Source organism: Furipterus horrens, unplaced genomic scaffold, assembly GCF_987537825.1.
Source record: "Furipterus horrens unplaced genomic scaffold, mFurHor1.1.pri manual_scaffold_12, whole genome shotgun sequence".
NCBI lineage: Eukaryota > Metazoa > Chordata > Mammalia > Chiroptera > Furipteridae > Furipterus > Furipterus horrens.
Genome location: NW_028327182.1, coordinates 74,418,066 through 74,435,554, shown reverse-complemented (window position 1 = coordinate 74,435,554; position 17,489 = coordinate 74,418,066). Strand labels below are relative to the sequence as shown.

Genomic DNA, 17,489 nt, shown 5'->3' with positions numbered 1-17,489 from the left:
CAAGAAGAAAGGATGTGCATTTTCCTGCTAGGTCCTTAGCCCTGAAATAAGGCCAACTTTAGAGTGACAAACCCTTTCATCAGATAGTTTGTTAATGAAGGACCAATGTATGTGTTAACAGTGGGGATTTCTGGGTGCTCATGTATATTTCTACACAGAAGTGTAATAGTAGTAAAATAAGGGGAAAAGGTTCTCTAAAAAATAGACTACTAAATTATATAGCTTTTATGATTGTGGAAACGCTGGACAAAAAACATTATATTGATATTTAGAAAAAAAGTCAGAGACAAACTTGAGGGGCATTTTTTTATTATAAATTTAATATGGTTGATTAATGAAAAATCATAATGAAGTACCGAGAAAATGTCTGTCAATATAAAAATTTTAGCAGCATTTCCAAAGTTTCAGGCTCTAACATTAGTCATACTTCCTCCCTCCCACTATCAAAAAAGAATCCAAATGGGACTACAATAGAGCATCAAGATGTTCAACTTAGTAAAGGCCTCAAGGAAATCCTCAAATCCAGTGTATTGTCTGACATTTCAACCTCCCCCCTCCCAAATTTCTAGAATGTTAAAGTACTTGCCTCAGTGTTTGAGACAAGAATTGCTTTTTTCCAAATGCAGGGGAGAATAGGAGTGAAAATTAAAACTGGACTTGATATGTAGTGCTTGATTGCATGTCCTTAACATCTGTACATTCTCTACACTGATGACAATGAACGGCCACCGCAGGGCTGATCCACATCTGGCGTCTGGCAGCAGTGCTGGGGTAGGTGGGCTCGGGAACCAGAAGTGGGGGATGCACTGATAGGGGCTGGTGCCTCACCACACACACTGCTCCAGGGCAGGCCAGCGCATGGTGGTCTCGCTACAGCCCAGGTTAACCGCAGGGTTAATGAGGAGGGGAGACAATATGAAAATATAATACTGGCAAACTATTCCCCTGCTTCTTTGGTACTTTCCAAAATTCTCTGATCAAAAAAGTATAAGGGAAGTGCACACCATTAAAAAATTACAGTTTTAAGTATTTACAGAAGCAATTATATATTACATAATCAATACACAGTATATGAACAAACTTCAGAGAAAGCACTTGTGAACACCTGTTCCAGTATTATTCAATAGCACTCTGACATACATACATCTTCCCAAAGTTGTATCATCCACCCTGTACCTCAGTTATCTTACAGTATATTAAATGGGAAAAATAGCATTTCCAAACTAGGCTTTGCTTTTAAAGGTTCTCAAAATTTGCCACTGAAATCACTATGTACAAAGATTTGTTGAATACTGAATTCTAGGCAATTATCTCCACTCCCATTCTGAATATATTTGAAATAATACTACCTATTCTATGTATACAATATATATTTAATATATAAGTAACTGCACCACGTTATATCACCACGATATCAGTTTAATGCACATTATTATGTACAGTAGTTAAGTTAGCTCTGGAGGATGACTCTACTGCCTAGGTGACAGTGTGGTTTGGAACCACCTGAAGGAGCATGGAGAAGCTGGTTGAAAAACAGCCTGTGCATGGGCAGGATGCGCATACATGTGTGAAATGTGGGCACATGCCTCCCACACAGCCCCACCCAAGACTTCCTCGTTTACTGGTTGGAAGAAGACAAATCACACATATGGAAGGATCCCGTACATGAGGAGAGCCATGACAGCAGCACTGAACAACCCAGCCACAGGGACTGTCACAAACCAGGCCACAAAGATGTTCCGGAAGAGGCGCCAGTCCACAGCCTTCCGGGAGCGGATCCAGCCCACAGCCACCACAGAGCCCACCTGCAGAAGCACAAATATTTTAAAGTAAAAAGAGACCCACAAATTATAAAGTGTGACACAAAATCTACATTCAACCAATGTGAACTGAATAATCTTAAATAAATCATATAATAAAATTACCAATTCTTTCCCCTAAATTTGTTAAAAGCTTTTAAAATCATTTATATCTTAGGTATAATTGTTTCAGGATTATTCTCTTCAGTATACAGATCTGATGCACTTTCCCATGTATTCTGCTCTATTTGAGTGGAACTTGAGCCAATTAAATGTTTTCTCTGCTCTCTGTACCTTATAAACTTATGAATGCCCCAGGTAGGATATTGCTTACTACAGTATGTGAACCTGCTTAATTATATAATGAAATGGCAATTATTTATCCTTCTCTTAGAATAACAGCATCATAAAATGTTGGAGCTGGAGAAGACCTTTGAGAACATTAGACCACGTGGCTCATGTTAAAGAGGATACAACAGCCCTTGAGGGCTTGGGGGCACCAGGAGATACTGTAAATCACAGCAGACTGAGGACTAGAACTCAGGCCTCTTGACTTTAAACTGCATAGCAGTCCTTGCACTTAGCTAAATTAAAAAAGTTAAATAAAATGGAGCATATTATTGAATCTAAACTGTCAATCAAGCCTCACAGACTCACGACAGAGATACTTGAAAATTAGATTATTAATACTAATTCAAATATTTTTCTAACTACTTGCAGTTCATTTTATGGTTGAAAGTCTAAAAAGGAAAAAAAAAAAAGACACTTCAAGTGTCCTAAAAATCCTAAGAAAGTAAACTGCCTGTAATATCTCACACCTCACTCAGGCTCTGAGGAAGCTCAAAGAGTTTAACAGAGTGCCCTTGACCACTTGCAAGCTGTCTGCCCTTGAAGATTTCTATAAAGTAGGCTTCTCTCTACTGACCCTTGAATACTTTAGAATCAGCAGTGGCCAGTGACATTCAAATAGCAACTGGGGTCTAACCACAGAATAAATAAAATCTAACACTGTAAATTGTTTATGGAAGCAAACAGGAAAGCCAAACACACAGCATATTTAAAGGCAGTTAGTTAATCTGATATTTTGTCGACCCACGCCATCAAATCCACAAACACTGGCTTCTGAGATGAAAACTCTTCTTGTTACGCACTGTCTCCCCAGAACACAGCCCCTTGCAGTGCACTTCAGTTGTTCTGGATTACCTCACACTCAAGTTTCCATTTTATCTACGCCTCCTTTCTTTCCTAGAACAATTATTTTTTCCTATTTTCATTTTGTTTTATTTATTTTTAATTGTATTTTTCCCATTATCATTTATCCCCCTATACCTTTTCTACCTCCACTCACCCCGCTAACCCAGAACACTTTTTTTAAGCATAAAGGTAAGAATATTAGGGCAAGTTTATGCAATAGGAGGGATGGACAATTACCCAGAACCCAACTACTGTCATGTTTATATACTCCTTTCTAGTATTTTTATTAAAATACCTTTATTTGTAAATAATAGATATGCTATGTCCTTTCTTTAAAAAATTTATAAGCATCGTCGCATAGTACTCACAGCCTTTGTGATTACAATGTAAAATGGTACATGCTTTAGGTGGATGTACCTTAATTTATTTAACCATTTCCAATTTGCTTCCAAATTTTCCCTATTAGAAATAGTTTCATGATTAACATATTCACTTATATTTAGGCTTTAAAAAATAATATTCCCTAAAGTGGATTATTCCTTAAAAGGGGCATTTTAAAAACACCTTGAAATAATATGAAACTTAGAAAAAAGCTACAAGAATGCCATACAGAGGCAATTCCTATGGCCCCGCGTGGGTAACCAGGATTCTCCACTATCCTTTCCCCCTTTCCCCCTTTCTCCCAGTCCCCCACTCCTCCAGGCCCTTGGGTTGGTCCGGGAGTTTCCTCTTACCTCTAACCCCTTTCTCTCCAAACCTCTCCCCCTTTCCCCTAAAGAAAAATAAATAAATAAATAATAACTCCCATACACCCTTTACCAAAATTCACCAATTTTTAACATTTTGCCACAGTCTATAAAGAGACATTTTCACACCATTAAAATACCCTGGCACTCATCAACTTCCCTCTCCCCTTCTGCTGAAGATTCAGCAATCCGATCTTTACTGCATTGGTTGCAAAATGGTGATTTACCAACGCTTTCCCATGAATAATCAGCTGGAATGTTTCTTTGAGGAAAATCTTCGTCTCCTAGTACATTCTGGACCCCAATACATATTGCCAAAGAGTTTTACAAAGACATGTAAATATACAAGGTCCTCTATGATCTGTGAATTTCAGTACACCATAACAATCCTGTAAATTGTTCTATTTTGCTAACCAACAATAACATGGGCTACTGTTGCTATAATTTGCATACCTTTAATTATGACTAAGAACTTATTTATTTATCCAATTTTACTCCTGCTAGTCTTTGCATATAAAAAGTGTGTCTTCGTGTATTTTATTTGCCCTTTTACATACTGGAATTTAAACGTGTCCCTTATTTATTTATGTGTGGTCCTATTGAATAATAGTAACTCTGTGAAATTTAGTGCAAATATTTTCTCAACCCAGTGTTCTGTTCTGCTTTGTTTTATTTTCAAGTTTCTAATTTCATGCAATAAAATACGCTGCACTTTTCTTCTGTGAATATTTGATAAATATTCTATTTTATTCTAAATTCTCAAAAATAAAATTCTATTTTATTCAACACTTTAAAATATTTTTAAAATATTATTTAGGCCATCAGCTATATGTTCATATATTTTGAGAGTTGTGGGTCTAATTTTGTTTTTCTAGATTGATAGCCAGCTAGCTGACATTCTTTATTGGTTAAATTTCCCTTTCTCCGAACTATATACTTGTATATAACAGGTTCTCTCTCTCGCCTACCTATTGTTTTTATATAAGTATCGATGTTTTTTTAATTATTGTGGTAAAATATACATGGCATAAAACTTATCACTTTAACACTTTAGTGGCATAAAGTACATTCACATTGTTTTGCAACCATCACCACTATTCATCTCCAGAACTTTTTCATCATCCCAAACTCTGTCTCCATTATCACAATTCCCCACCCCCCTCACCTCCATCTATTCTTAACTCTTGTTTCCTTATAACATACTTTCTATCTGGCAAAGCCAATCTCTCCTTATTGCTTTTCTTGCCAATTTGACCTACTAAATTAACTTTAGATTCATTTTGTAAAGTTGTAAAAAAAAATTTTGGTTGGGGTTGTATTTGAGGAGAACTGACATTACAAAATCTTGTTTTCCATCCAATAACAATATGTGTAATACATAGGTCTCCTTTCCTGTGTTCTAACCTCTCTCTTAGGAAGTTGATTGTATTTTCAGCTTAAGGGCATCATCAGGCCCTAACAGCAATAGGATTATTGAAAAGTAGGGGAACCAGAGAGCAAGGATTAGAAAATTAAATTAGAAATTATAATCCTAAAATTTAAAATCAGTACTGTTTCTTATAAGTTGTTCCAAATTCAAAGGCAGATTGAGTAATCATCTGTGTCATCAATAGAGATAAATAATGCTGTTAATTCACAAAAAAAGAATAATCCCAAACCACCCCAATATGAAATTAAGACATTTTGGATAATACCACTCTGACTGCCTATTAAAGAGCTCATAAAGGATCATCTATATTAAATATTGGTACACTGAGAAGGAAACATGAATAAATGAAATTTACCCAGATAAATTAAGAAAGCTCATTTTACACAAAAGTTTCCATCTTCTTTTCTGCCAAGTTCCCAACATCTGCCCACCTTTCAATGGAAACTATTGCTGTTAGTGCCTAACAAGTAGATGGGAGAGGAAGTAGAGCAGTGGAAATAGCAAACACAGGGTCTAATTATTCCAGAAAATCTGATGGGACTGCTATGATTTTACAGGATGTCAACAATCTTTGAATGTCTCCAGATTCACAGCTTCACTCAGGGCCTCATTCTTACTTAACGCCATCCCACATCTCTCACGTGTCATCCCACATTTGCTATTTTGGGACTGTGGAAAGCAGAAGAAACACTTGGTGTAACAGAATAAGTGTTATGGGGAGGGAACTGTGAACTCTTCTCAGCACTCCTGTTATCTGGACTTGGATGAGCATCTTTGCCCACTGCAAGTCCTGGGAGCCAGAGCCCGGCCATTTACTATTGTAGTAACTAGCTCTGGGCTTTGTCCAGAAGTCCGTGACCAATGACACTGGACAAACTGCCTAGAGTCCAAGTTGAACTATGTCTTAAATCTCATTGATAGATGACATCCACTGTGGTCTCATGTTAAGGATACTTAATTTTAAGTGCCAACAAACTAGTCTAACACTAATCTATAGCTCTAAGGAAACAAAACCTATCTTATGCTTTGTATAGCTCTTTTAGAGTAATGACTCTTATGGTTCACAGGCCAGCACTCAACCCATTGAGCCACACCAGCCAGGGGTCTTTTAGAGTAATGATAACACACATCTCTAAGGCCCGGTACAAACTGGATATAAATCCCTTAATAGCACCTTCTTCTTATAGTATAAATATAAATATTGGGGAAGTGACATTTAAAGATAACTAATAAGAATATAGTTTTTATAGGCATTTTGTACTTTTCATATATTTCATATCTTGCATTATAGAGTTTAGTGTTATTGGCAAAATTAGTAGTCTCAGTTTTAACACTTCACTCTGTACAGCAGTATAGGTTAGCTTACAAATATAGTGCAGTTAGTAACAGTAACAACTCAGAAAAACCAAACTTGTGCTGTTTTCCCCAGAGGTCTTCCAACTGGTTTAAAAACGTTCACCTTCAGTAGACTTCCTCAAGTGCAGGGTTAATCATCAAAAAGACAGTGTAATGCTTATTTTCGAGCAGCCCAAAAGGCTATTTATGCCTACAGAAAAGTTCAAACCCCGTTTCCTTGAGAAAGAATATATTTAGTAACATGCATTTCCTCTAGGCTCCCACACATCACAGTGAACTGAACTTGGGGTGGAGTAAGGGGGCAAGATGATCCCTGTTCATGCCATATATATAGCATTGTTTGACGTATTTCAGTGAGCATGTGCTCTTCTGTAATTTTTAAATAACCGCAGTTAGAAAAGTAACAACGGTAGGAGTATGGCAGGAGGCACAGCTTCTTTTCTTTGTACCAGAGCGGCGCTGGGCCGAGTGCTAGCGCGGGCATGGGCCACCTGTTCGCTCCGCCACCATCCTGGACCGGGGTTAACCTTTTACGCTTCGGCGTCCGCATTGGTAAAACGGAGTAACAATATTAGCACTCACCTCCAAAGGTTTGGGGAGGATGGAACAAGTTAATTACTCACAGTGCACTTCAAACAGTCCCCAGCAGAGGGCACTTGCCCCACGCATCTTACTTGTGATTGGTTACTGCGATTATGATTATTATGAGGATGATTAGGAGGTACAGTGCATGAGGTGAAGGTCTGAGTGACTCTGTCACATGCTGAATATATGACCTTGAGAAAGTGATAACTCTGGAAGCCTCCGTTTTCTTATCTGTAAATTGGGAATGCCAGCACCAATTTCAAAGGGTTCCTGTGAGGATTAAATGACATATTTTGCACATACAGGAGTGGGCAAAAGTAGGCTTACAGTTTGGAGTACATGGAACACAGAATTTTATATTATTTATTTACTATTGTACTTATTTCATGTCCTTACTTACAAATTATCTTTTAAGTAATGATGGCTGGTAATTTTATCTACTCTTGTCCACCCCTGTATAAAGCACTAAATACATTGCCTGGCATGGTCTTTGGTCACTGGTGCTTAGAACAGTCCTCCACCCCCACCCCCCAGCACAGTTCTTCTTGAATGATACAAGCAAAAAAAATCTGCAGGTGAATTTTGCTTTGTTGAAGTTAGGGACTATTTTTGTCTATAGAGGCCCACTGAAGCTGTTTTAGAATTTTCCAGACCTGGGTTAACAGACCTGGGTTCTAGTCCTGGCTCCACCCTGAGTGACCTCGAATTACTCCCTGAAGCTCACGCAGCCTGTCTCCTCTTTATTACCTTTCAGGCTCCTTACAGCTCCAACATTCCACCCCTATAGCAAGAAATTCCCTCTTGCACAGCCCTGAGTTTTAAAGCACTTGGCAGTGAGCAGTCTTAAGCATTAACCTTCATTTGGAATTAACTCTTAAGGCAATACAGTCACTTTGATCATCATATAAGGAAAAAGAACCGAAACAACCATGTCTTACAATTCCACTGAGATGATTTCTGCTTATCTCCCAGTCCCCTGCAATGGGTTGGAACTGAGTGGCAAGCCCCCATTTGAGCCTACGAATATGGTTAGCGCACACATGACTTCAGTGCAAAATTCACTGTGGAGACAATGAGAGAGAAACAGGACACATGGAAAGAGTGAAGCACACATCGAAGGAGGGGATGCTCTGCCCGGCATGCACTGAAAAAGCCAAGTCTGCAGGCCGCAGGTGTCACACCGCTGAGCAGGCAAGGGCTAGGGTGACAGGCTGAGGACAGCCAGCATCCCCAATCCAGCAATGCTTAAGCACTCCGAGCAAACCTGCAGGTGATTTTGTTTCACAAACGACAACATACAAAGCTCAACCAGCTCTTCTCAGAGTCACTGGGTGCTGGATGGACCCCAGCAGCCTGAAGGAAGGTCACCGCTGGCAGGGCCTACCTTGCAGTGAGTGGTGCTGACAGGAAGCCCCACGTTGGAGGCGATCACCACCGTGAATGCAGAGGCCAGTTCGATGGTGAAGCCGCTGTGGGGGAGACAGGAGACAATCACAGGCGCCCTTTGTATCGGCCTCACTGACACCCCAGGGGTACCAACGTCTCCCCAGAACCCTCTTTGAATCGACCGTCAGCTTCTGGCAGGGCCAGATGACATTAAGAGAACAAGAAACTGCTGTACAATGACAACGATTCACACCAAGGCTCTGCATTACACTGTTTACAGATCCAAATAGCCTTATTTTTCTGGCATGTTTTCAAAACCACACACTGTTGTAAGTGGGTCAGAAATTCCTGCTGTGTAAAACATGGTCACTTAATCATTTTTAAAGTGGCGTATGAAAAACTATACTCTCATTTTAAAAATGTGTACTTACTACCAAAAAGGTGAATTTTCTCAGATTACTAATTTTTCTTGAAGTCAATTTTATAAAAGAATTATTAAAATTAATATCAAGAGGGGAAAGATTTCTTACACTAGGTAGTTCCAAGTTTTAGTTGTATCCTTCTAAAGTTCTGTGAGTTTGTTCTTTAACCCCTAAACTACCTAAATATTAGAAAACAGGACAATAGGACTACAGGGAAACCATGAGTCCAGACCCCACCTCAGAGGGCAGAGGCTGCAAGAGGAAGGACGCCCCAAGTAACCCAGAAGGGTGGCAGGTGAGAGCCGCTTCCCTCCAGTAGGTGGAGCTGGTGTGGTGGAGAATTTTCGGGGAAAGGCAGGCCCTGGGCCGTGGAAGTGGCTTGCAAGCCCTGGCGCCTGGCTTGCTCTCAGGAGCTCATGCTGGTTAAGACCACCCGTGGGAGAAGATGCGGGGCTGCCGGGTGGTTCTTTTTCTCTTCCCTCCGGCTCTGCTTCAGCTCCTCCTTCCTTCTATCACCCCCCCACCCCCCGCCTCTCGTTTTCTCTCCCTTATCCCAGTGACACTGTGGATGGGGACCCAAGACTGCATGAGGGAGGGCAATAATGGGTGGCCAGCAAGGTGGGGTCAGCTTACGCCCCGCCCCCTCTTCACCGTGACTCCCAGCTGCAGAGGGACTGTGCTGAGGGGGCCGGGGCATAAAAGCAGCATGAAAGGACTCTCGGACATATCGACTCTGCGTAGGTCTCCAAGGACCAGCCCCACTAATGCAGCCTGCACCCCCTGGCTTACCTGGATGGGGTGATGGGCGTGAGGTCTTTCCCCATGGTCTGGATCACTCTTCTTCCCCAGACCCAGAGCCCTGTACAAATTCCAACTCCTCCATAAAACAGCAGCCAGACGGGCGTAGCTGCTTCCTGCAGGACTGCACCTTGTTCATAAATCAGCCACAAAGCTACCAGGGGACCGATGGCGTTACTGGGAGAATAAAAAGAGTAAATGAATTATACAAACATTGCACATAAAGACAAACGACACTGTACACAACATGCAGTGACTTCTCTGTCTGGAGAATAGCGCTTCTTACTGCATTTGTGGCCTGCCTATATAATCTAGTGGTGATGAAAATGATTTATTATTATTTTTTGTGGTAAAATAAGAGAAAACTTACCATGTTAGTCACTTTTAAGTGTCCAGTTCAGTAGTGTCAAGTATATTCACGTTGTTGTGAAACAGTACTCCAGAACTTTTTCATCCTGTAAATCTAACTCCACAGCCATTGAATAATAAAGTCCCTTTGCCCTCTGTCCCCAGCCCCTGGTAACCACCATTTTATTTTCTGTTTCTATGAATTTGATTACTGTAGGTACCTCAGATAAGTGGAATTATACAGTATCTATCTTTTGAGACTTAGGTATTTCACGTAGCATGTCAAGATTCATCCACGTTGTAGCATGAGTTAGAATTTCCTTCCTTTTTAAGGCTAAATACTCCACTATGTGCATATACCACATCCTTATCCATTCATCCGTTGATGGACACTAGGGTTGCTCCCACCTCTTGGCTATTGTGACTGATGTTACAATAAACATAGATGTACAAATATCACTTTGAGACCCTGCTTTCAATTCTTTTGGGTAAATAACCAGAAGTGGGATTGCTTGATCATAAGGTAGTTCCATTTTTCATTTGTTGAGGAACCTCCAGACTGTTTTCCATTGTGGCTGCACCACTTTACGTTCCACTAACTGCACAAGGGCTTCAATTTCTCCACATCCTCATCAATGTTTATTTTGTATATTTTTTTATGATAGCCATCTTTTTTTTTTTTTTGATTGATTGATTTTAGAGACGAGAGAGAGAGAGAGAGAGAAACTTCGATTTTTGTTGTTCCTCTTATTTACATTCATTGGTTGATTCTCATGTGTGCCCTGACTGGGGATTGAACCTGCAACCCTGGTGCATCAAGATGTCACTCTAACCAACGGAGCTACTGGTCTGGATCTATAGTAGCTGCCTTAATGAACATGTGATTTATTAACTTTTTAGAAGTACTACACTGAAAAATCACAAGAAGTGGATACACAAATCAAGTTCTTTTTTTTCTTCTTTTTTTCTTTCTCTATTTCTTTCCATTTTCACTGCCAGCACTGCTACTAAGATTAGCTACCAGTTATGGACAGCTGTGTTGGGTACCACACTGGGGATCACAAACATTTCTAATCACTAGTTCTCACATCCATTCTGCAAACTAAGTACTGCCACTCCCATTTTACGTCACTAGCAGGAGGCAGGATTGGGACATGAGCTCAGGAGTGACTCACTCAGGTGCTAGTGTCCTTTCCCCTGAGCCTATCATCACTCAGGCCCTTGGCAGCCACACACTGATTTTTTGGGAAGATGCTACAGCTTTCTTTTTTTCTTTTTCTTTTCCCAAATGTATAATTAAGACCTCATTCCTTTAGAGCAATTTAAGGTTCGCAACAAAAGTGAGAGGAAGGTGCAGAGCCTTCCCATATGATGCCTGCCCTGACACATGCAGAGCCTCTCTCATTATCAACACCCCCAAGATGGGAAGAACTGACATCTTGACAATATTGAGTTTTCCTAGCCTTGAACATGGAAAATCTCTCCATTTAGTTAGTTCTTCTTTGATTTCATTCTTCAGTTTGTTAGTTTTCCACATATAGATCCTTACATATTTTGTTAGATTTATACCTAAGTATTTCATTTTTAGGGATGCTAGTGTAAATAGTATTGTGTTTTATTTTTTATTTATTCTTTTCAGAACACAGAGTTTTCTTTAAATATTTTGGGGGGGGGGCGAGGATAGCACACTTTGACTCAATAGAACATTTTTAACAGTACAGATCCCTTCCATTCTGTTACACTAATCATGCTATGGTTTCCTCAGGAAGGGGTCCCAGCGGCTCAGGCTCCTTCCCACCAGTTCTCACACAGTGTGCTTCTCAAGGGGCAGCAGGCTGACGCTTTAACTGAACCCAGGTACCTTTCTCTTTGGCTTCCTCCTTTTTCTGATCATTTTCCTTCACATGTTCCAGGAAGCTATCTCGGCCCTTAGAGTGCTTGATATGCTCGGTATGTACATTAATTCTCGTGGCAAGAATCTTGCCCTTGTTTGTTTACAACAATGCACACCATGTGCTGAGTGACACTGTAGACTCTTCAAGTTTTGCCACGGTAACGTTTGTGGGGCATTCCTTCTTGAACAGTGCCCTTAATGTCTACAATATCACTTTTCTTATAGATCCGTATGTATGTGGGTGGGCAAAAGAACAACTCGTGTTTTCCAAAAAGCCAGAAAACTTAATGGGTGCCCCTCCTCTTTACCTCTGTGTATGTTAGTCATTTTGGCGAATTACTGAAAGAGGGCAATTGTAGCTGAAAAGAAGCAGTATTGTGTTTTCAATTTCAGATTCTACCTGTTCACTGTTGATAAGTACAAAAGTGATTTTTACATATTAACCTTATTATAAATGCTTATTAGTTCCAGAAGTTTTTGTTGATTCTTTCAGATTCTCTACAGAGACAATCATGTCATCTGTGAACAGTGTTATTTCTTCCTTCCCTACCAGTGTACTTTTTATTTCCTTTTCTTGTCCTATTGCATTAGCTAGGACTTCAGTAAGGTGTTGAATAGGAGTGATGAAAAGGGACATCCTTAACTTGCTCCTGATCTTAGTGGGAAAGCTGAGTTTCTCATCATTAAATATGATGTTAGTTGCTGGGTTTTTTTGGAGATATTCTTTATCAAGTTGAGGAAATTCCCTTCTATTCCTAGTCTACTTAAGTTTTGTTTTTTTTTATCATAAATAGGTGGTAGATTGTTAAATGCTTTTTTTTTCTTTAATCTACTGACATGGTCATGTGATTTTTCTTTTTTTACATTAATTGAATTTTGTATGTTGAACCAGCCTTGCATACCTGGGATAAATTTCATTTGGTCATGGTGTGTAATTATTTTATATACTGTTAGATTCAATTTCCCAATACTCTGTTGAGGATTTTTACATCTGTTTGCATGACAAATACTGATCTGTAGTTTTCTTTTCTTTTAATATCTTTGTCTAGTTTTAGTAATAAGATAGTGTTGACCTCATACAATGAGTTAGGAAGTATTCCTTGTGCCTCTGTCCTCTGAATGAGATTGTAAGGAATTGGTATATTGTCTTCTTAAATGTTGGTGGAATTCACCAGTGAACCCATCTGGGCTTGGTGCTTTCTGTTTTGGAAGATAATTAATTATTGATCCAATTTCTTTAACAGATATAGGCCTATTCAGATAGTCTATTTCTTCTTGTGTGCATTTGGCAGATTGTTTCATTGGTCCAATGCCATCTACGCCATCAAATTTGGAGCAATCTTCATCTTTTTAATGTCCGTAGGATTTATAGTGATGTCTCTTCTTTCATTTCTGATACTAGTAACTTGTGTTCCCTCTCTCTTTTCTCGTTTAGCCTGGTTAGAAGCTTATCAAGTTTATTGATCTTAAAAAAAACCAGCTTTGGTTTCATTGATTTTTCTCTATTGATTTCTGCTATAATTCTTATTATTTCTTTTATTCTTCTTACTTTGGATTTGCTTTGCTTTTTTTCTTGTTTCCTAGGATAAATATTTAATTATTATTTTTTTGGTCTTTCCTAATCTATGTATTCAATTTTACACATTTCCCTCTAAGCACTGTTTAGCTGTATCCCACAAATACTGGTTTTTATTTTCATTTAGTTTAAAATATTTAAAAACTTCTCTTGATATTTCTTCTTTGATCCATGTATTATTTACAAGTGTGTTATGTAACCTCCACATATTTGGGAATTTCCAGTTTTCTTTCTTTTATTGATTTCTAGCTTAATTTCATTGTGGTCTGAGAGCAGCCATTGTATTAGTTCTATTATTTTAAATGCATTAAGGTATTTTTATAGTCTAGAATGTGGTCTATTTTGCTGTTTCATGCGCGCTTGAAAAAATGTGAATTCTCCTGTTGTTGAAATCTATAAATGTAAATGATACACAGTTGACTCATGGTGAGTTGACTCAACAGAGTTCAAGTATATCCTTACTGATATTCTGCCTGCTGGATCTGTCCTGTTTGCTCTGTCCAACATTAATATGGCAACTTTTGTTTTTTTTTGGTGTTAGCATGATATATTTCCCTCCTTCCACTTACTTTTAACCTGTATGTGTCTTTATATTTAAAGTGGGTTTCTTATAGCTAACATATAGTTAAGTCTTGTTTTCTGATCCAGTCTAACAATCTCTATCTTTTAACTGACATTTAGACTGCTGATATTCAAAATGATTTTGACATAGCTGAATTAATATCTAGGTGTTACTTTTTTCTATTTATTACCCTGTTCTTTGTTCTATTTTGTCTTAATAGAACACGTCACATGATTCTATTTTCTCTCCTTTCTTAGTGTATCAGTTGTACTTCTTTATAACTGTTTCTACCACTGGGTCCCAGCCTCTCCTCCATAACTCTCTGTATTTGAATGTATCTCCAATCTTGAGGGCAACGGTTTGCCCCACGTCCTCTCTCTCTTCCAGATCCCAAAACAGTTGTTGATTTTGCAGTCTGTTCAATTTTTCACATGTTTTTAGGATGAAGTGACAACTTCCAAGCTCCTTACATGTAGAACTACTCATGGGCTTTTAATGGCTTCTGTAGCTCCAGCCTCCTCCCCGATCCCAACTATACGCTGTGTAGACAGTGTGGGCTGAGAGCACAGAGAACTGGCTCTCAAGGCTGCTTCTCTCTAGCTGTGTTATCCCGAGCAAGAACTCTCACATTTCTGAGATTCCAATTCCCTGTCTTTGACGGATACCACTGAACCTCTAAGGAGTGTTTGGAGAAAGATTAGAATAAGTTACAAATGGTTCAGCACTGAGGCCTGGTATAAACTTAATAACTGTTTGTTGAATGAATACAAGCCCCCTCTTCACTGTCACATCATTATTTCTAGAACACTGTTTTTATCAGACGATTTCCCTACTCAAAAGTCTCAAAACCAGCCCCCAAACTGTAAGCAAATTCTCTAAACTCTGGTTGGCTGTAGGAGGTACTGCCTAAATTCTTCCTTTGACGTCGAAATACTGTTTGGGGGTGGTTTTTTACTTTCCCATCAATATGTATTTCTTAACTCCCTAACTGGAATTTAACTCCTGAAGGACAGGGTCCCAATTCATAACACTTCGCCAGTACCAGGCCTTCAATAAAGAATTTGTGATAAAGGGGAGGAGGAAGTGGAGTGGTTCTGGGGAGGGGCAGTCAGAAAATTAAAGCAGAACAAAACACGGTGCCTTAAATAACACAGCAACACCTACATAACACTGAGCAGAACAAAAGATGTCCAGGCCTTTTGTCTGGCAGAAAGGCTTTTAAAAAAAGAACAGAAATGCAGTCACACATGGATGGGCAGTGTATAGAAACCCATGGCTGAAAAGCAGAGAGTCATACAACTGGGTAATAAAAAAAAATGCAACAATAGTATAATTATAACAATAGCAATAGTGAAAATGTATAGAAACTGATTATAGAAGGAGCACTGTCCTATACACATTTATAAAGCATCTCACTGAATCCTCATAAAAGCCCTATGGGGTTGGTACTAGTTTTACCCCCATTTTACAGATTGGGAAACCGAGGCTTTGGGAAAATCAAGTGACTTGTCACTAGCGATCTAGCTAGTAAAAAGAGAGTAGAGGCTCTCTACATATTCATACATATTTCCTGCATATTCCAGGACAACATGATCTGCTAATCTTACAGTTTACACTCTCCCTCTGTGGCCTCGTTGCTCTTTCTAGAATACACCAGGCATACTCCTGCCCCAGGCCTTTGCACCCACTGTTCTTCTTCTTGACATGCTCTTCCTGCAGATGCTCACGTGACTAGATCCCTTCACCCTTTCAGATCTCACTTACTGAGCTCTTAACCTCAGCAGCTTATCCAACACCACAGTCTCCAGCAGTTCCAGTTCCCTTTCTAGTTTATTTTTCTCTTGAACATTTATCACTGTCTAGCCTATTATTACATGTGCTACTTCATTTATTTGTTTACAGCATGTGCTCAACCCCAGCATGACAGGCAGAAATTTTTGCCTGTGGTGTTCACCACTATATTCCGGCACCCAGAATAGCGCTTGGCACATGGCAGACCCTCACTACATACTTGTTGCAGGAACGATGTCCTTACCTCACATCATTGCCGCCATGCGCAAAGGAGCCAAAGCAGGCAGTAAGGACTTGCAGAAAATGGAACAGGAGGTGGACCTCAGCGGTGTCTTTCTCTTCTTTCTCTTCTTCTGCGTGGTCCTCCCGAGGGTGGTCGGGATCTGTCAGCTCAGATGCCAGCTTCATCTCCACACCTCCCTCCTCTGCCTCTATCTCAGCTTCGGCTACTGCGTTGCAGTAGCTTGAGTAGCTGTCATAGCGAAGCCTCTTTTTAGAGTAGGACACAGTGTCACCCACCAGCTTTTCACTGTCCTCGGGTGCAGATGAGTCCGCAGCTTTCAAAGTCGAGTGAACTGGCATTCCACAAATGGCCGCTGTGTAGCAAGTGTAACTGTTATTCCGCCGCAGGAACCTGTAGTTGTTTTCCTGGGCCGGCTTCTCCTCGGAGCCCCTGTCCGTGTGGATTCTATGCAGCAGGTCTTTGTAGAGCCCCGAGTCTTTGTGCACAGTGTGATACACTTGACCATCACTCCTTCTGTGGCCGTCAAAGCCAAATGTGCCATTGGAGATGGGTGACTTTATAGAGCCATGAGTCATGGAAAGTGCCCTTCCTGAAAAGGGTTAAAGAAAGGTCTTATTTTCTAGCCTGCTGAATATAAATTGTGTCTAGAAGGAAATACTCCCCACTGTCTCATGATAGTAATCTCTGGAAGGCTGGATTATTATGGGAGATTTAAAATTTTCCACATGCCTTATTTTCTAAATTGACTCTAAAGGACGTGTAATATGGTTAAAATAAAAAAAAGAAACTTGGAAACATACTACAAAAGGGTAAAACTAATAATATGATACTTTTAAAATAATGCAACTTAAGTTCTCCTAAAAAGTGTCTTCCAGAAATTACTACAGCATTCTTTCCTGTTCCTAGTAACCAGTAAAGGGAGAATCCTTATAAGGGACTTATTTTAGAAAACTTCATACATCAGGAGCCAAACCCAGCTTACTGTGAGACAGATATTCTAGGTGCTCCTTAAAAGGCCAATCATGACTGTCAAAGGCAGTATCTGTCAGATCTGTGGGGCAAAATTAATTTGCTTTCTCGGGGCCAAATCTGAGACCGCACCTACGGAGAACGGGTGCCACGGCCCCCCTTGCAGGGAGGCGGGAAGCTGCCCCAGCAGGCCTGACAGAGGCTGGCACTCACGCACCATCATCTACAGATGCTGTGGGACAAAAGGACACCTCCACAACAGTCTCGTGCTTTCTGAGGCTCCTGTGATTCTCTGGTGAGAGGCTGCCATGGCTCCGGCTGTAGTTTTCTCTTGGCGTCTCTCACGAGGAAGGCCTCCTGGATAAGCTGGATAAGCCAATCTTTAGCAGT

General features: G+C 40.0%; 1 protein-coding gene across 7 annotated transcripts in view; it reads right to left on the bottom strand.

The window, feature by feature from the left end:
* Positions 1-292: 292 nt before the first annotated feature.
* Positions 293-17,489, bottom strand: part of SLC20A2 (solute carrier family 20 member 2) — a 102,535-nt gene continuing 85,338 nt past the window's right edge. For all 7 annotated transcript variants that reach the window (XM_090258751.1, XM_090258752.1, XM_090258749.1 and 4 more), the window contains 4 exons: positions 16,131-16,719; positions 9,707-9,892; positions 8,494-8,578; positions 293-1,805 (listed from right to left, as the gene is read on the bottom strand). In XM_090258751.1, coding sequence (XP_090114877.1) covers positions 1,641-1,805; positions 8,494-8,578; positions 9,707-9,892; positions 16,131-16,719 — 1,025 coding nt within the window. In that variant the 3' untranslated portion in view covers positions 293-1,640. The remainder of the gene's footprint in view (positions 1,806-8,493; positions 8,579-9,706; positions 9,893-16,130; positions 16,720-17,489) is intronic.